The following is a 20,063-nucleotide window of genomic DNA, read 5'->3' as shown; positions in this document are numbered from 1 at the left end:
ACTTCGGCGAATCCTTGCAGCACACAGTGCTTGCGCTGGGAGGATTCACAAGCCTACAGTCACACAGAGTAGTGACTGCAGACTGGTCATTCTAGACTGGACAACCCCTTTAATTGAAGTTATCAGGTATGGCTCACTTGTTTACTGGCTAAACCGTATGCAGCATGAATCGGATAAAAAAAAAAAGTGTCCTAGAGAAAATCTAGCTAGAAGATTCAACCAGGGACAATAGCCAGAGACTAGGCTCGTGTGCCATCTTCTCTCTGCTGATGGGTTCCCTTTTAAGCAAGGTAATGCAGATCTTAAGGCTACACACACACGTGTTTGCATCAGATCTCACTGGGATTTTCTGCTGGAAGAGAGGTGTGGGTGTCTGCTTCATTTAGAACTGAAGGTGTGAACTTTTTCTATTTCTTCTGTACATCTGCAGATTTAAACTCAGCCTTTATAAATCAAGGTGAATTTGGCTTTTTCACTGAGCTTACGTCAGAATTAATAAATGTATACATTGTTTTTGCCTTTAGAATGTTAACTTTTTCACTAAACCTCCCATTGGCACCTGGGATCAGGTGGCAGAAGTGCTAAGCTGGCAGTTCTCTTCCACCACAAAAAGGGGCCTCAGCATTGAGCAGTTAACCACACTGGCTGAAAAACTTCTTGGTAAGTGCTCAGAGAAATGTGTTGTGTTTTCTAAATCAGCCACGTGTCTTACATGTCTCTTCTTTTACCTTTTTAGGTCCTGGAGTTAACTATTCCGGCTGCCAGATCACCTGGGCAAAGTTCTGCAAAGTAATTTATTTACCTACGATTCCCGTATAAACATACCGTATATACTCGAGTATAAGCCGAGATTTTCAGCCCAAATTTTTGGGCTGAAAGTGCCCCTCTCGGCTTATACTCGAGTCAAGGTGGGTGGCAGGGTCGGCGGGTGAGGGGGAGAGGGCGCTGAGGCATACTCACCTAGTCCCAGCGATCCTGGCGCTGTCCCTGCCGTCCCACGGTCTTCGGTGCTGCAGTTCTTCCCCTCTTCAGCAGTCACGTGGGACCGCTCATTAGAAAAATGAATAGGCGGCTCCACCTCCCATAGGGGTGGAGCCACGTATTCATTTTTCTAATCAGCGGTGCCGGTGACCGCTGATAGAGAAAGAGGCTGCGGCACCGAAGACCGTGGGACGGCAGGGACAGCGCCAGGACCAGGTAAGTATATTATATTCACCTGTCCGCGTTCCAGCCGCCGGGCGTCGCTCCATCTTCCCGGCGCCTCCATCTTCCCGGAGTCTGCGCTCTGACTGTTCAGGTCAGAGGGCGCGATGACGCATATAGTGTGTGCGCCGCCCTCTGCCTGATCAGTCAGTGCAGAGACGCCGGGAAGATGGAGGCGCCGGGACCGGACGCTGGGAGCTGCAAGCAAGAAAGGTGAGTATGTTTCTTTTTTTTTTTTTTTTTTTTTGCAGCAGCGGCCATGGCACAGATTTATGTGGAGCATCTATGGGACAAAATGAACGGTGCAGAGCGTATATGGGGCACAGATATGGGACAATAATGAACGGTGCAGAGCATATATGGGGCACAGATATGGGGCAATAATGAATGGTGCAGAGCATATATGGGGCACAGATATGGGACAATAATGAACGGTGCCGAGCACAGTATGGGGCACAGCTATGGGACAAAATGAACGGTGCAGAGCATATATGGGGCACAGATATGGGGCAATAATGAACGGTGCAGAGCATATATGGGGCACAGATATGGGGCAATAATGAACGGTGCAGAGCACAGTATGGGGCACAGATATGGGACAATAATGAACGGTGCAGAGCACAGTATGGGGCACAGATATGGGGCAATAATGAACGGTGCAGAGCATATATGGGGCACAGATATGGGGCAATAATGAACGGTGCAGAGCATATATGGGGCACAGATATGGGACAATAATGAACGGTGCAGAGCATATATGGGGCACAGATATGGGGCAATAATGAATGGTGCAGAGCATATATGGGGCACAGACATGGGACAATAATGAACGGTGCAGAGAATATATGGGACACAGATATGGGGCAATAATGAACGGTGCAGAGAATATATGGGGCACAGATATGGGGCAATAATGAACGGTGCAGAGCATATATGGGGCACAGATATGGGACAATAATGAACGGTGCAGAGCATATATGGGGCACAGCTATGGGACAAAATGAACGGTGCAGAGCACTGTATGGGACACAGCTATGGGGAAATATGAACGGTGCAGAGCACTATATGGCACAGCTATGGGGAAATAATGATCTATTTTTATTTTTGAAATTCACCGGTAAATGCTGCATTTCCACCCTAGGCTTATACTCGAGTCAATAAGTTTTCCCAGTTTTTTGTGGCAAAATTAGGGGGGTCGGCTTATACTCGAGTATATACGGTATATAAATCTTTTTATGAATACTGTTCTTCCACTTACATTTTTTTTTATCATTAAATCCACATAGGAAAATATGGCTGGCAAAGGCTTCTCTTTCTGGGTGTGGCTGGATAATATCATTGACCTTGTAAAGAAGTATATTCTTGCGCTTTGGAATGAAGGGTAAGTTCTCGGCCACAATGAATTTGTTCTATGAATGCTGTGATCAAGCAAAAAAACAAAAAAAACAATTGCTGTTCTTTGAGTAGCTATGACCGCCAGGCAGTTGCCATATCATACTTTTTTTTTTTTTTTTTTAATCAGATACACCTTTTTTTTTTCATTTTTCTTTTTAAAGAAAATATTCCAAACAAAAGGTTTTTGTTTTTTTAAGTCTCCTCATACCACAGTGCAGGCTGTCAGAAATATAGTATACTGATTAGTTTTCATCTGTTGGTACAGTATGTTAGGATCTAATTTTTATAAACACCATAGATGTGGCCATATCGGCACAATACCAATAGGTTTTATGTTTATTATGTTAGGAAAGATTCTCTCTCGGAGCAGGATTTGATGAGTAGACTTACCAGTGTGAGAGCTGGCAGTGCCGTTGTCATCAAGAGTAAAATGGCTGTACTATCCAAAGAAATCTGCTGTACAACTATTGTGTGATCAGTAATTATTAGAACGTGCAGGAGGAGGCATTGAGGTTGGGTGGGATCTGTACCTCCGGCTCATATATGTTATCAGCCTGGGAGCCTGAATCCATTGGTTGACTGTTCATACTTACTGTTGTCAGAATATACTGCGATTAGTACAGACGGATATATATTTGTTGGTACTTTATAAAGTTTCCCTTTTGAGATTAAAAATCAATCAAAAAGATACATTTTAAATTCATTAATATTTGTAATAAAGTAATAAATTTAAAGGGGTTTTCCACTTCTATAAATGATAATTGTAACTGGTCCAGGGCAGTGGGAGAAAAAATATTTATATTCGCCTCTTGGCATTCCATTCAGCAGCTGCTCATTGGCTGCAGTACTCACATTTTGTCAAAATGGAAGAAGCCAGTTGTCTGGCTGCAATGGTCACATGATGTACCGTAAAGTGCAGAGGAACGGCGCCGGTCCAGAAGATGAGTATAGGGTTTCGTTTTTAACTTTTATATAGTACTTTTATATAGTAGTATATGACAACTTTTAATTCTCACATCCCCAATGATATAAACACTTTGTAAAGATAGAATTGCATTTTTTCCTAGAATAAAAATTAATATAAATAAGACAGTATAATTAAAGTAAGTATAACTTTAAAAAATAAACAAAGATTCATACATCTGCATCAATCTAAAGTGGAGAATTTCTGACCACTGGGAATGCAAGGACGCAAAATGAACTCCCCAAAAAAAATTCAGGTCCAAGTTTGAGCTTTATAAACTGTGTGCGCGATCTTCTTGGCTTCAACATGAATTTTATTTTCTGTAGGTATATCTTGGGTTTTATCAGTAAAGAACGTGAACGAGCAATTCTGAGCACCAAACCCCCCGGGACCTTCCTTCTGAGATTTAGTGAGAGCAGCAAAGAGGGTGGAATAACGTTCACCTGGGTGGAGAAAGACATCAACGGTATATAGACACAGAACATCAAGATTCCTGTTTTTGGTGTTTTCTTACCATATTTCTATCTATTATATGTTTTCCTCTTAGGAAAGACACAGATTCAGTCTGTAGAACCATATACTAAACAGCAGCTCAACAGCATGTCATTTGCTGAAATCATCATGGGATACAAAATCATGGATGCCACCAACATCTTGGTGTCCCCTCTTGTTTATCTGTACCCTGATATCCCCAAGGAAGAAGCCTTTAGCAAGTACTGCCGCCCGGAGAGCCAGGAGCACCCTGAGCCCAGTGACCCAGGTAGTGGTAATTTTGCCGTTTAGGACAGACTATTGATCTGTGTGAGCAGATTTACAGCTATCACGGCTGAACCATTTAATATCATTTTTATTGATTATTTCTATGATGTTTGTGCATTTACAAAGATGATTATAAGAGATTTATAATTACAGCTGCCATCTTTTTTTTTTTTTTTTTTTTTTTTTTTTTTATTCTCAGGCACTGCCCCGTATCTGAAGACAAAATTTATTTGTGTTACCCCGTAAGTATTGATTGTCCTACTATTATTTCACAGTGTGTTAAAGGGAACAATCTACATTTTATGTTAATTTACTGTGCAATTTATTGAAAGCTATTATTCTCAGTGGGCAGCCAATCCAGGCTGCCGATGACTGACTAAATCAATTTCTTACACATGGTCTGGGAGAATATCTTCCCTATAGAAAGCTTTATAGAATTTAATATTTGCTAGCTTTTCAGGATTAGTTGCCTTTTACTCTGTCCAATTTATTAAAATGCCAAAAAAGTAAAAGGGCCCTTTAATCCCCCAAACGATCATTTGTAGTAATAATCGTTCCGGATCATTGCCCAGTAAAAGCAATTTCAGCAAATAAGCAATTTATGGTGGTTTGTTCCATTTATAACTGATCAGTTGTTTTGTAACCACAGGATGAGCATATAAAAAATCATCTTGGGTTGCATCCAGAAAAAAACAGACGATTTTTCATCTGTAATGTTATCCATATGACATCCAATTTTATACATCAGCAGTTGTTAAAATTTTCAAGAATCAACAGCTTTATAAGTTAAAGAATTGGAATTTATCCATTAACCCCTTCATGACCTTGGGATTTTTCGTTTTTCCGTGTTCGTTTTTCACTCCCCTCCTTCCCAGAGCCATAACTTTTTTATTTTTCCGTCAATATGGCCATGTGAGGGCTTATTTTTTGCGGGATGAGTTGTACTTTTGAACGACATCATTGGTTTTAGCATATCGTGTACTAGAAAACGGGAAAAAAAATTCCAAGTGCAGTGAAATTGCAAAAAAAAGTGCAATCCCACACTTGTTTTTTGTTTGGCTTTTTTGCTAGGTTCACTAAATGCTAAAACTGACCTGCCATTATGATTCTCCAGGTCAGTACGAGTTCATAGACACCTAACATGACTAGGTTATTTTTTATCTAAGTGGTGAAAAAAAATTCCAAACTTTGCTAAAAAAAAAAAAAAAAATTACGCCATTTTCCGATACTCGTAGCGTCTCCATTTTTCGTGATCTGGGGTCGGTTGAGGGCTTATTTTTTGCGTGCCGAGATGACGTTTTTAATGATAGCATTTTGGTGCAGATACGTTCTTTTGATCGCCCGTTATTGCATTTTAATGTAATGTCGCGGTGACCTAAAAAACGTAATTCTGGCGTTTCGAATTTTTCTCGCTACGCCGTTTAGCGATCAGGTTAATGCTTTTTTTTAATTGATAGATCGGGCGATTCTGAGCACGGCGATACCAAATATGCGTAGATTTGATTTTTTTTTTTTTTATTGATTTATTTTGATTGGGGCGAAAGGGGGGTGATTTAAACTTTTATATTTTTTTTATTTTTTTCACATTTTTTTTAACTTTATTTTTTTTTTTACTTTTGCCATGCTTCAATAGCCTCCATGGGAGGCTAGAAGCAGGCACAGCACGATCGCCTCTGCTACATAGTAGCGATCTGCTGATTGCTGCTATGTTGCAGAAATGGAGGTGTGCTGTGAGCGCCGACCACAGGGTGGCGCTCACAGCCACCGGTGATCAGTAACCATAGAGGTCTCTAGGACCTCTATGGTTACCATCCTGACGCATCGCCGACCCCGATCATGTGACGGGGGTCGGCGATGACGTCATTTCCGGCCACCCGGCCGGAAGCGGTAGTTAAATGCCGCTATCTGCGTTTGACAGCGGCATTTAACTAGTTAATAGGTGCGGGCAGATCGCGTTTCTGCCCGCGCCTATTACGGGCACATGTCAGCTGTTCAAAACAGCTGACATGTCCCGGCTTTGATACGGGCTCACCGCGGAGCCCTGCATCAAAGCAGGGGAGCTGACCTCGGACGTACTATCCCGTCCGAGGTCAGATAGGGGTTAAAAACGGGGATGCTATGCGGTCTCTGTACGGGATCCTATTTTTTTTTTTTCACCTATTGACTTGAATACACGAGTCTCTTCCAAATTAGTGAGAATACTAGTCCATGCTGGGTTTTTTCCCTATGAGAACATCAGGTCCCTGACAAAAAAAAAATTAGTCTAAAGCACTCTATTGAATAACATTAGTCCAAATGCGGTCAGTTTTTTTCCACGACTACACTCGTACTGAAAAGACGTGTGAACTAAGGCTAGTGTAGAAGATTTTGTAAAAAATATTGTCCGAACCATTGTTTGTGTATAACTCTGCCAATAATTGCAAGCCATACTTGCCCCTAAAATCTGCCCTCCACTACAGCACTTCTGCTTTAACATTTTCTGCCAGACCAGAAATCGTGACCACTGAGGCTGCTGACTAGCTGCAGGAACAGGTGACTGGTGGTCAGGATGTCATTACTTCCAGAACATTGACAGGCGGGATTCCAGAGTTAAATATGGCTTCTTTTATCATGATGGCTTCTCATTGGTAACTTAATGCAGAGCCGAAATTCCCTTTGAAGAAAGTAGCGTGCTCATAAGACCAGTGGTGTGTGGGTCATATGTGACATTCATGATGAATCTTGAGGTTTTTTTGGCCACATCGCTGTCTACTTGACCTTCATTTGATAGACCGCTATTTTTCTGACTTATTTTAACATACATGCTCATCTGAAAATATGTCAAATCATTTGTTTTTCCCTCTTACCAACTATTTTAACAGAAAGCTAGGCTGCCCCCATACATGTTAGGTTGTTGGCAGGTTTAAGATGGTAATTTTTATGGCCGGTTTTAGGCGGAGAGATATCTGTTCATTCCTTCTTTCCTCATATGCCTTGTTGGCAGATTAACAGTGGTAATTGACAGGACAGAAAAGAATAAAGTTAGTCATATTTTTAGATGTGGTCATCAGCCTACATTTACCGGGAATGTGACAATAGAATTTCTTTATAATCTGCATTAATAGGACAACCTGTAGTAACACTATAGACCTGCCCATGTCTCCTCGCACCTTGGATACTTTGATGCAATTTCCAGAAGGAGCTGATGGCACCGTAGGAAATCCATTTGGTAGGTGACTTTTTTTTATGCAATAAATTTAGATTTCTTTTTACATGAAAGAGAACAGCCCTGTTTATGTATTTGCGAAAGGGTAACTGTACCTTCAAGTAACTTTATAGAATAATCTGTTGTGTGTGAACATGAGGAATAGCACTATATCTGGCTATTATATAACTTGTATCCTGCATATTCACCAATTTTCCCCTCTCTAACCTCTTGCTGTAGCTGGCGGGAGGAGATTATCTCCTGTGATCTCTTCCATTAATAGCACATCACACAGACCAAATTAATTCCTCCTCTTCATTCCTTAGTTAACACACAGACTGCAGCATCCTGGAGGAAACTATACTGCAGCCCTCCACCAGTCGGGCCTTTATGGGCGAGTGGCCTGATGGAAGCCTCTCCTCAGTGCAAGACATATGAAAGCCCGCATAGAGTTTACTAAAAAAAAAACAACAAAAAAAAAAACACATGAAGGGCTCCCAGACTATGAGAAATAAGATTCTCTGGTCTGATGAGACAACGATAGTCCTTGTTGGTGATAATTCTTAGTGGAATGTGTGGAGAAAACCAGGCACTGCTCATCACCTTCCTAATACAGTCGCAACAGTGAAATGTGGTGGCAGCATCATGCTATGGGGGTGTATTTCAGCTGCAGGGACAGGACGACTGGTTGTCCCTGAAGGAAACATGAATGCGGCCAAGTACAGAGATATCCTGGATGAAAATCTCTTCCAGAGTGCTCTGCACCTCAGACTTGGGTTCAACTTCCAACAAGACAATGACCATAAGCACACAGCTAAAATAACAAAGGAGTGGCACAGAACAGTTCTGTAACCATTCTTGACTGGCCCAGCCAGAGCCCTGACCTAAACCCAATTGAGCATCTCTGGAGAGACCTGAAAATGGCTGTCCACCAACGTTCACCATCCAACCTGACGGAACTGGAGAGGATCTGCAAGGAAGAATGGCAGCGGATCCTCAAATCCAGGTGTGAAAAACTTGTTGCATCATTCTCAAGAAGACTCATGGCTGTACTAACTCAAAAGGGTGCTTCTACTCAATACTGAGCAAAGGGTCTGAATACTTATGACCATGTGATATTTCAGCTTTTCTTTTTTAATAAATTTGCAAAAATTACTACATTTTTGTTTTTTTGTTTTTTCAGTCAAGAGGGGTGCAGAGTGTACGTTCAATGAGAAAAAATGAATTTTTTTTTTACTTATCAAATGGCTTCAATGAAACCGAGTGAAAAATGTAAAGGGGTCTGAATACTTTCTATATCCACTGTATTTAACAAAGTTGTTTTATATTGTCCTGTACTATTCATCCATGCAAGGTTTGTTTAAAGTACAGTTCCCACTGAATTTAGTTTTTTTGGTGAGGGGAAAAGAGAGAAAGATGGGTTAGTTCAATACAGAGAACTAGGAGATGATTGACACTTCTCTTTCTATTCACAGAAAGTGTAACATTCGACATGGAGCTGGCATCTGAATGTGCATCTTCCCCCATGTGATTCTGTGTGGGTCACACCTGAGCTGTATAATACAGAGCTTCTTTCTGGGTGTATACACTTTTTGTGCTGACCTTCCTTTGGATGTTTTGCAAGAGCCGCTCTCCTGATCGGTTACGGAGTCTGTTTTATATGCTCCAGACAGCTGTCGGTGCAGTAAAGATTAAGCAATGAACTGTCGATCAGTTTAATTTCGTTTTTCTCCCTCTATGTACCTGTCTTTTGCCAAATGAACTGTTACGGATGATGGGTAGAGAAGGAGTACATTTTGGCATTTTACAGTGTCCAGGGTTCAATCTAAAACTGACTTAAACGAACCAACCAAAGATGTCCAACCTACTCAGAGATTCCCCCCATTCCCTGCTCCTTATCCAGACCGACTGCAGAAATTCACTGTTTGTCTCCAAGTGATTTTTCCACACGTATGTGTAGATTAATATCAATGGCCATTACTAAGGAGAGAGTGGATGATGTCCGTAATCCTCTTTGAATGAATTTATCCTGTTACTGTTTTTAGAAAGAGACTTCCCTTTACCTGTAAGTATTCGTTAAGGACATATTCCTGTAGTTTCACTTACACACTATCTCAATACAATCGCTGTATATTCCTTTTAATCCAGATATATTTATGAAGTAGCAAATGTGCAATCCCTTTTTCCTTTTTTTTTTTTAATAACTTTTTAAGGTCATGTTAAATAAACTTTGTACGCATGTATTGGGTAATGCTTGTCAATTTTTGCATTTTAAAAAATGTGGAATAGAAAATGTCTTATGACTTTAAAAATGTTGTGAGTGTATTTTATGTTTAAATGGTCGAAAAATGTCCACATACCTTAGGTAAGTCATCTATCCCAACGCACACATGCATGCTCAACTGAACATTCATGAGTTTTAGGGTAAGTTCACACAGGGTGTTTTTTCTGCAGCTTACTGATCATTTTGGCAGGAAAGAAGCTGCGCCAACGACGCAGGTTTAGGTGTGTTTTTTGATGCGGTTTTTTTCATGTTGTTTTTTTTTTTTTTTTTTCTTTGTGCATGCCAATAAAGATGAGTGCACACAGAGAAATGAAAAAACAACTTCCTGTAGATAGAATGGATAGAATACATTACCTGCAGTATCCTCTTCACTAGCATTTTCCCACGGTCCAGAGGTTACCTCAGGTCAGTCTGTGAGGGAGCGCAGGCTCGGTGACATCACCCCCAGTTACTGAGCCTGCGCCCACTCCGTCTCATTCATTCCCCAGTCACTTACAGCCGGGAGCGGTCATATTAGCATCGCTCCGGGTTGTAAGCTTTCTCCCCCAGATACTGCGTGGGACACTCGTTATATTGGACTGCATCGGAACAGGGCGTATTTGTGTTGGTTTATTATTTTTATTTCAGAAGATCAATGGCTTCACTTGGAATGGCAGACTAATAAAATGGTAAAATTGTGTGGTGTTTTATTTCATTAAAAGACTTTTTTCTTACTATGTGTGTTTATTTAACCCCTTGACAACTGTAGGACTTCGTAATGGAGAGGTGTCTTATTGACACCTCTCCTTTACTAAGCTGGCCTAATGTCACCTTAACCCCTTTCTGACATTAGACGTACTATCCCGTCGAGGTGGGGTGGGCCCCTATGACCACCGGCGGGATAGTACGTCATATGCGATCAGCAGCGCTCACGGGGGGAGCGCCGCCGATCGCGGCCGGGTGTCAGCTGCCTATCGCAGCTGACATCCGGCACTATGTGCCAGGAGCCGTCACGGACCGCCCCCGGCACACTGCGATCAAAGATGATCGCGATGTGCCGGCGGCACGGGGAAGCATCGCGCAGGGAGGGGGCTCCCTGCGGGCTTCCCTGAGCCCCCCGCAGCAACGCGATGTGATCGCGTTGCTGCGAAGGTCTCCTACCTCCCTCCCTGCTCCAGGCCCGGATCCAAGATGGCCGCGGCATCCGGGTCCTGCAGGGGGAGGGAGGTGGCTTCACAGAGCCTGCTCAGAGCAGGCACTGTGAAGCCTGCAGTGCTCTAAGTGAGATCGGTGATCTGACAGAGTGCTGTGCAAACTGTCAGATCATCGATCTATGATGTCCTCCCCTGCGACAAAATAAAAATAAAAAAATTCCAAATATGTAAAAAAAAAATAAAAAAAATTCCTAAATAATGAAAAAAATATATATATTATTCCCATAAATACATTTCTTCATCTAAATAAAATAAAAGTACACATATTTAGTATCGCCGCGTCCGTAACGACCCGACCTATAAAACTGGCCCACTAGTTAACCCCTTCAGTAAACACCGTAAGAAAAAAAAAAAGAGGCAAAAAACAACGCTTTATTATCATACCGCCGAACAAAAAGTGGAATAACACGCGATCAAAAAGACAGATATAAATAACCGTGGTACCGCTGAAAGCGTCATCTTGTCCCGCAAAAAACGAGCCGCCATACAGCATCAGCAAAAAATAAAAAAATTATAGTCCTGAGAATAAAACGATGCAAAAATAATTATTTTTTCTGTAAAATAGTTTTTATCGTATAAAAGCGCCAAAACATAAAAAAATTATATAAATGAGGTATCACTGTAATCGTACTGACCCGCAGAATAAAACTGCTTTATCAATTTTACCAAACGCGGAACGGTATAAACGCCTCCCCCAAAAGAAATTCATGAATAGCTGGTTTTTGGTCATTCTTCCTCACAAAAATCGGAATAAAAAGCAATCAAAAAAGTCACTTGCCCGAAAATGTTACCAATAAAAACGTCAACTCGTCCCGCAAAAAAACAAGACCTCACATGACTCTGTGGACCAAAATATGGAAAAATTATAGCTCTCAAAATGTGGTAACGCAAAAAATATTTTTTGCAATAAAAAGCGTCTTTCAGTGTGTGACGGCTGCCAATCATAAAAATCCACTAAAAAACTCGCTATAAAAGTAAATCAAACCCCCCTTCATCACCCCCTTAGTTAGGGAAAAATTAAAAAAATGTATTTATTTCCATTTTCCCATTAGGGTTAGGGCTAGGGTTAGGGCCACAGTTAGGGTTGGGGCTAAAGTTAGGGTTAGGGTTTAGATTACATTTACAGTTGGGAATAGGGTTGGGATTAGGGTTAGGGGTGTGTCAGGGTTAGAGGTGTGGTTAGGGTTACCGTTGGAATTAGGGTTAGGGGTGTGTTTGGATTAGGGTTTCAGTTATAATTGGGGGGTTTCCACTGTTTAGGCACATCAGGGGCTCTCCAAACACGACATGGCGTCCGATCTCAATTCCAGCCAATTCTGCGTTGAAAAAGTAAAACAGTGCTCCTTCCCTTCCGAGCTCTCCCGTGTGCCCAAACAGGGGTTTACCCCAACATATGGGGTATCAGCGTACTCAGGACAAATAGGACAACAACTTTTGGGGTCCAATTTCTCCTGTTACCCTTGGGGAAAATACAAAACTGGGGGCTAAAAAATAATTTTTGTGGGAAAAAAAAGATTTTTTATTTTCACGGCTCTGCGTTATAAACTAGTGAAACACTTGGGGGTTCAAAGCTCTAACAACACATCTAGATGAGTTCCCTGGGGGGTCTAGTTTCCATAATGGTGTCACTTGTGGGGGGTTTCTACTGTTTAGGTACATTAGGGGCTCTGCAAACGCAATGTGACACCTGCAGACCATTCCATCTAAGTCTGCATTCCAAATGGCGCTCCTTCCCTTCCGAGCCCTCCCATGCACCCAAACAGTGGTTCCCCCCACATATTGTGTATAATCGCACTCAGGACAAATTGGGCAACAAATTTTGGGGTCCAATTTCTCCTGTTACCCTCGGGAAAATACAAAACTGGGGGCTAAAAAAATAATTTTTGTGGGAAAAAATGTTTGCTTTATTTTTACAGCTCTGCATTATAAACTTCTGTGAAGCCCTTGGTGGGTCAAAGTGCTTACCACACATCCAGATAAGTTCCTTAGGGGGTCTACTTTCCAAAATGGTGTCACTTGTGGGGGGTTTCAATGTTTAGGCACATCAGTGGCTCTCCAAACGCAACATGGCGTCCCATCTCAATTCCTGTCAATTTTGCATTGAAAAGTCAAATGGCGCTCCTTCCCTTCCGAGCTCCCCCATGCGCCCAAACAGTGATTTACCCCCACATATGGGGTATCGGCGTACCCAGGACAAATTGTACAACAACTTTTGGGGTCCATTTTCTCCTGTTACCCTTGTTAAAATAAAACAAATTGGAGCTGAAGTAAATTTTGTGTGAAAAAAAGTTAAATGTTCATTTTTATTTAAACATTCCAAAAATTCCTGTGAAGCACCAGAAGGGTTAATAAACTTCTTGAATATGGTTATGAGCACCATGAGGGGTGCAGTTTTTAGAATGGTGTCACACTTGGGTATTTTCTATCATATAGACCCCTCAAAATGACTTCAAATGAGATGTGGTCCCTAAAAAATAAAAAATGGTGTTGTAAAAATGAGAAATTGCTGGTCAACTTTTAACCCTTATAACTCCCTAACAACAAAAAATTTTTGGCTCCAAAATTGTGCTGATGTAAAGTAGACATGTGGGAAATGTTACTTATTAAGTATTTTGTGTGACACATCTCTGTGATTTAATTGCATAAAAATTCAAAGTTGGAAAATTGCGAAATTTTCATAATTTTTGCCAAATTTCCGTTTTTTTCACAAACAAACGCAGGTACTATCAAATAATTTTTACCACTATCATGAAGTACAATATGTCACGAGAAAACAATGTCAGAATCACTGGCATCCGTTGAAGCGTTCCAGAGTTATAACCTCATAAAGGGACAGTGGTCAGAATTGTAAAAATTGGCCCGGTCATTAACGTGCAAACCACCCTTGAGGTAAAGGGGTTAAAATAGGAAGGTGACATTAACCCCTTATTACCCCGCTTGACACAGCTACAGGGCAAGTGGGAAGAACCGGGCAAAGCATCAGAATTAGATGCGCCTGTTCTGGGCAGCTATTTTTAGGGGGGGGGGGGGAGGGGGGGTGAAGGGGGCTATATCAATGGCCCTTTACCAGCCCCCAGCTGTGAGCTTTAGCAAGGTTGGCTGTCAAAAATGGGAGGGGAGCCCACGCTGTCTTTTTTTTTTTTTATTTAAATTTTTTTTAAAAGCGCGAGGACCCCTCTATTCTTGATAATTATCCTTGCTGAAGCTTTACAGCAGGGGGTTGCAGCCCCCAGCTATGAGTTTCCTCTAGCTGGCTATCAAAAATAGGGGGGAACCCACACAATTTATTTATTTTTTTAAATTATATATAGCAGAGGAGTGGCAGATGAAAACTCCCATCCGCCGCTCCTGTTGCCACTGTAATTATCGGCTGAAGGTGTCAGATGATGTGAGCAGTAGTCCTATCAGCTGACACCAGTGATCGGAGGTGAAGTTTATACCTCCGATCACAGCTGAGCGCTCATGCTGTCTTCAGACAGCCTGGGTACTGCGGCTTTCTGACCGCCGGGGATGATTTCTCTGCCGATCACAAGCGGTGTTTGCTGTGCTCTCATGCATGACAGCGTGTCAAGCACTGTAATATCAGACCCCCCCCATTCAAGTGCATGGGGTTCGGGTCCGCTCTGCTGGATGACAGGCTGTATGGACGTATCATGTAGCCTGCCATCTAAAGGTAGCAGAGCCAAGTGTGATGTCACATATTGCTCTCCTTGACTTTTCTGCAGCGTATTGTTGTGACTGATCTCCAAAACCAGAAGAATTGTATGGCAGATATCATTTGAAAAATCTGAAGGCCCCAGTGCACGAGATGTTTGGCTGACCAGGGTTCAGCCAATGGCATTTTCATGTGGGGGCCATTACTCTGCCAAGGTAAATGGATTTGGCATTTACGAGAGTGGTTAGGCGAAAAATATTTATAACCCTTTTTACAATACATATGGGGTCACAGAACCTTATATCATGCTTTCTACTGGTCAAGCAATCTGGTTATTACCAATTTAAGCCACTTTGTGGTGGGTTCTTTTACATAGTTATATTGTACAGTGGAAAAAAGACAAATGTTCATCAAGTTCAACCAAGGAATTGGTAAAAGGAATGGGGTATAGGTAGAGCCGTAATACAATGACCCAGTCCGCCCCAAGAGCAAGTTTTTGTTGATTTTGACTGGATCAACATTCGGAACAAAAACTGTATACTTGTTGTCACGATATGGTATGAAATATCATAAGTAGTTCTCTTGCTAGCCTGCGTGGGCTAAGCCCCCCTTCTTGGAGTAACAGTTTGTAGATGCCAATTCCTGGCTTTCCTTCTCAGAGAGTGTGGGGGAGTTTTATGGCCGAACGGTATTTACGACCAGGTTAGAATCTTCCACTAGCTAGAACTGAAAAATGGCTCCAAAATTCCTGAAAGATTCTTTGTTTGGTTTTTATACGATATTATGCACCATGTTTACAGTAAGAACACGAAAATATATATTCATATTCCCACTCGGTGTATGTACCCATCCCTGGAAACTCGGGCTTCTAACTCCGTCTGGTAAAGAAGTAGGGTTTTCTCTGCAAATATGTATCCCAGATAGGACATATTTGATCTCATTAGAATGCTCACGTTAATCCGAGATGAATTATGAGTATGTTAGGACTCTGACATGTTTTGTAGTGAAGTTATAGAAATCAGAGAAAATAGTTTAAAGTTTACTCAGAAGGTAGAGAGAGGAGGGTCTGGATAAGCCAGCCTTTCTGTGATGTCACAGCCTTGAAGTTATAACTGGCTGCACACATCCCCAGCTCAGTCTTTCTGCTTGATTTCTTGTCTTCTCCTGGAAGAGCCCTGCTCACGTCCAAATGAGCTGGGACGTATGGGAAAAACTCCACTAGCCTGGTTGCCTGTCATGCTTTGAACATGTAAGTGTTGCTTTTTCTCATTTATTCCCTTTGTTATAATTACCCTTGTACATATTTGCAATTGTCTCATTTGTAACATCTTTATAAACTATTTTTGATAAAGCACTGCCTAATTATTTTTACGGGATATAATATTTCATATTAGTTCGTTCATCCATGCTCTAAACATACCCTGTCTCTTGAAGAGAATTACGCTACTGTGTTGGGTTAGCTTCGGACCCGTTTAATCGAAGCTGGTGGCAGCATACGTTTTGTACCGGGTAGTTGGGTGGCGTTATAGCGACCGCGGCATTGATAATTATTGATCCTGCCTAAGTGGGAGTAGTTATCGCGTCGTTGCAGCGTGCCCAATAGCCAGTACATAGCAGGCAGCCTTTCTGGCGACTAATTACCCAGGGTGCAGTACCTAATCTGACCTAAGAGTAAGGGGGCGCCAGAGAGCTGCAAGTGTTAAGTGAAACTGTAAGTGGGATATACATAAATCCCTGCAGTTTGTGGTATATTGAAAGCAGTGGGATACCTAGAATAAACCCCTGCTGTAAGCTAAGAGGTCAATAGCCTTGTGTGTGGTTTTTCATCACATCGTGGAGTGGAGGGATAACTAAGATAAGCCCCCCTGCACATGTGATAGCCGTCTATTGGCCTAAAGTCACCTCAATCCGTGACGTTGGGGTGACGGTCACGGTGTGAATCCTGACCAATTGGTGACAGCGGTCAGGGGAATCGTGACACTTGTACATAGGAATTTGTTATTTTCCTCTTATAAAAAAAACCAAAAACATATAAGCTTTTTTGGAAACAATCGAGTGTTCCTGCAGTGGTCAGTTTATCTGTCTTTTCTGGAAATGAAACTTTTTTTTTTTTCTTCCCTCCCCCCAGAGGAAAATGTTTTCTTATCTTTCGATGGGTTTTATATTAAACAGCTTTCTACTATACAAGTAACCTATAGATGAACCCAATAATAGAAGGCTCTCCCACATAAAATATCAATCCTACATACAAAAAAGGAGTATTATAGCCAACTTGAATACAAATAATACCTGTTATTATATATCACGTGATGTAAAAGATGTAAATACAGAGGAGGATTCCACACTACAGACCCCTTAATGGTATATATGTCACCAAGCTCCGCACATAAAACTTATATTGGTACCATGGGTAAAAAATGCATATACATCAAAGATCCTGTTTATTAGGCAATTCCCTGTATGTGTTGCGACTGTCAAACAGCCGTGAGACATGCTGGCACAGAACTCGGACATATCTTTCGAGCACCCCAAAGTCACTCGGTCAGCACCTGAGCATGCTCGAATAGCACCGTATCCCTGCACATTCGCTCATCACTAGTAAAGATGTAAATCGGTGTGGACGTCTACCAAAGAAGCACCACTGATACGCGTTTTGTGTTTGACCTTGTTCCAAGGGGTGATATTAGGGCTGGATATTTATGGTGTCATTCATCAATAAGCAACGAGCAATAATCGCCCTAGCATCGTCCACACCGTAGCCGGAACGCCACAGATCAGCGGCTGACTGCATCCACAGCAGTCCCATCAAGGTGCTGGTGGGGAGAGGCAAGGTCGGAAACGCGTGTTGTTATGGACACCGAGGATGGGGTTGACATTACGAGCACACGCTGCTGGAGGCTCTGACATCCTGTACGTGTGTCTGTGCTATGCCACTATATTGGTCTACCCGAGTCTCGGCGGTGGAGTTGTCAGCATCCTGGATTTGGTGAGTATATCATGATTTAATTAACACTTGTGGGGGCATCATTAACAATGGGGGACCCTGAAACAGTAGGTAGGGGGCCTTCATACATTATAAGGGCCTCCATAGTAGTCCCTATAAAGTTTGGGTGCAAATTTGACCCCATTATACAGTATAGGAGTTAATATGGGGTCACTTATACAGTCTAGGAGCTAATGTTTGGGCAATTGTACACTATAGGAGCTAATGTGGGGGCAGTTATACAGTATAGGAGCTAATATGGAAGCCGTTATACAGTGTAGGAGCTAATGCAGTGACCATTATACAGTTTGAGGGCTAAGGCGGGAGCCATAATACAACGTGGAAGCTAATACTGGGGCCATTATATAGTTTAGGGGCTAAGTCTTAGAACCATTAAACATCATGGAAGCTCTTGTGGGAGCCATTATACAGTTTGACAGCTAATCCGGTGGCCATTCTACAGTTTGGCTCATGCAAGGGCCATTATACAGTTTGGGGCTTAATGTGGGGGCCATTATGCAGTGTGGAAGCTAATGTGTGGGTAATTTGAGGGCTAGTGTGGGGACTAATTTGGAGTCCATTATACAGTGTGGGGGTCATTATAATGTGGTATGGGGGAGCAGTGGGGACATCATATTATGTAAATAAAAGCTGTAGGGGGTATCATACTGCGTATAGCGGAGCTTTGGGCCCACCATATTGTGTATAGAGGAGCTGTACATTGTGGCACGCAGTAGATGTTATTAAGTGTTACATTGGCACTTAAGAAGTACTATTGTTATAGGGGCACTCAGAGTATTTTGAACGTCAAAGGGGAAAAATGTAGACACTTTTCTAGGGCATAAAGGAGGCATTATTACTATGTAAGGGGCACAGTGGTGGGCATTATCACGTGGGGCACTATGATGTTTGCAGTTATTGTGTCAAACAGCAGGTGCAGTAATAGGGACACGTGGCAGTAGTAGCTCGGGGTTGGAGTATTAGTAGGATGAGGCACTTGTGTCTTTGTTGTAACCTCTGTTGATGAATAATTGCTGAAGAAGTTGCCATGTCGGTCTGGGCCAAATGGAAAATACATGAAAAATGAATGACTCCATCAGAAAGAATGCCATCTGTAAATCACTATGTATAACCGTGCTCTAATCACTTGAGTGTTCTGCCGGACTGGTATCTACCACTGGATTTATTTATTTTACTTAATTCCACAGTGCTTCACAGACATTATCGGCACTTTCTCCATTGGGGCTCGCAATCTAATTTCCCATCAGTATGATTTTGTAGTGTGGGAGGAAACCGGAGAACCCGGAGGAAACCCACACAAACACGAGAAGAACATACAAACCCCTTCCAGATGTTGTCATTGGTGTGATTTGAAACAAGACCTCAGTGCTGCAAAGCAACAGTGCTAACCACTATGCCACCATGTTGCCCTATGGCGGTAATATTAGTGTGCCACCATAGGTGTAATCAGGGTTACTCAGATATTTTGTCCCCATTGAGTTGAACCCCTAGCTATTCCTCTACCCAGGCTACACATCCTGTGACAGTACTTCACAAAATCATCCTTTTTTTTTTTTTACTATCAATCGCAAGACATTCCTCTCTAGATATCTTGTGCCAAGAGGAGAAACAAAAAATAAGTGAAACTCTCCCTGTAACCTTATGTTCTGTAACCTCTCTTTAGCTACTCATATGTACCATAGTCTCCAAACCTAGAATGCACTGCATCAGAAACATGTAAGAATGTTATTAGAAGCTACATAGGTGAGGAGTTGATCATTCAAGTGATTATTAAACATTCAATAGACCAAATTGCTATGTGATAAAGTTTTAAAACCACAGTGAAGGTAAGGTCATATAGAATAGATGTTACTAATTTGTATTAAAGAAAGTCACACTTTAGAAAATACCAAGATTTTTCACGCTCTTTTAAGTAAGTGATAAATGTTGTATATATCACTGATCCTTACCATCTGACTTCATTAACCCTAGTATTCTTTTTGTGGTTTGGAAGTAAATCCAGTTATTTCCCACAACTATTCCTGACTTATAGCCTACATCAGGTTTCAAAGCCTATCCATTAAAACCTACCCATAGATATGTTATAGCGAAACTATCTGAAATGTGAAAACCACGTTGTCTGTACTCCATGTATGTATGTTAATATATATAGAATTTCTGATAAAGCTTAGTATTTATTCAATGTGTCGGATTCCTTTTTTTTTTTAAACATTTTTATTGATTTTTTTTTTAACATAACAATGGATAGGATATAACATCAGTAATGACACTGTAAATTACCATAAGTACATATACAAATCTTACTAGTCAGATAACAGGTCCGCATAACTTTTTAAAATAGTATATAGATACGTAAATAGATCTGTCAGTGCCTTGTAACACAAATTTTGGGGGGAATAATAAGAGAAAAGACTGAGAAGGT

The 20,063-nt window shown here is 41.6% G+C and overlaps 1 protein-coding gene across 6 annotated transcripts in view; it reads left to right on the top strand.

Annotated features, from left to right (window-relative positions):
* The window catches only part of STAT3 (signal transducer and activator of transcription 3), a 97,143-nt gene extending 87,397 nt beyond the window's left edge, over nucleotides 1-9,746 (top strand). For 2 of the 6 annotated variants that reach the window (XM_069751812.1, XM_069751813.1), the window contains exons 17-24: nucleotides 525-660; nucleotides 737-789; nucleotides 2,490-2,584; nucleotides 3,889-4,028; nucleotides 4,110-4,325; nucleotides 4,521-4,563; nucleotides 7,426-7,529; nucleotides 8,981-9,746. In XM_069751812.1, coding sequence (XP_069607913.1) covers nucleotides 525-660; nucleotides 737-789; nucleotides 2,490-2,584; nucleotides 3,889-4,028; nucleotides 4,110-4,325; nucleotides 4,521-4,563; nucleotides 7,426-7,529; nucleotides 8,981-9,036 — 843 coding nt within the window. In that variant the 3' untranslated portion in view covers nucleotides 9,037-9,746. Of the gene's footprint in view, nucleotides 1-524; nucleotides 661-736; nucleotides 790-2,489; nucleotides 2,585-3,888; nucleotides 4,029-4,109; nucleotides 4,326-4,520; nucleotides 4,564-7,425; nucleotides 7,530-7,831; nucleotides 8,101-8,980 lie in introns of those variants that run through there. The other 4 variants (XM_069751815.1, XM_069751810.1, XM_069751814.1 and 1 more) reach the window with 3 other exon arrangements.
* The last annotated feature ends 10,317 nt before the right edge of the window (nucleotides 9,747-20,063 follow it).

The sequence above is a fragment of the Ranitomeya imitator genome, chromosome 2, assembly GCF_032444005.1.
Source record: "Ranitomeya imitator isolate aRanImi1 chromosome 2, aRanImi1.pri, whole genome shotgun sequence".
NCBI lineage: Eukaryota > Metazoa > Chordata > Amphibia > Anura > Dendrobatidae > Ranitomeya > Ranitomeya imitator.
The sequence above is the reverse complement of the archived record's forward strand: the minus strand, read 5'-3'. Positions and strand labels throughout refer to the sequence as shown.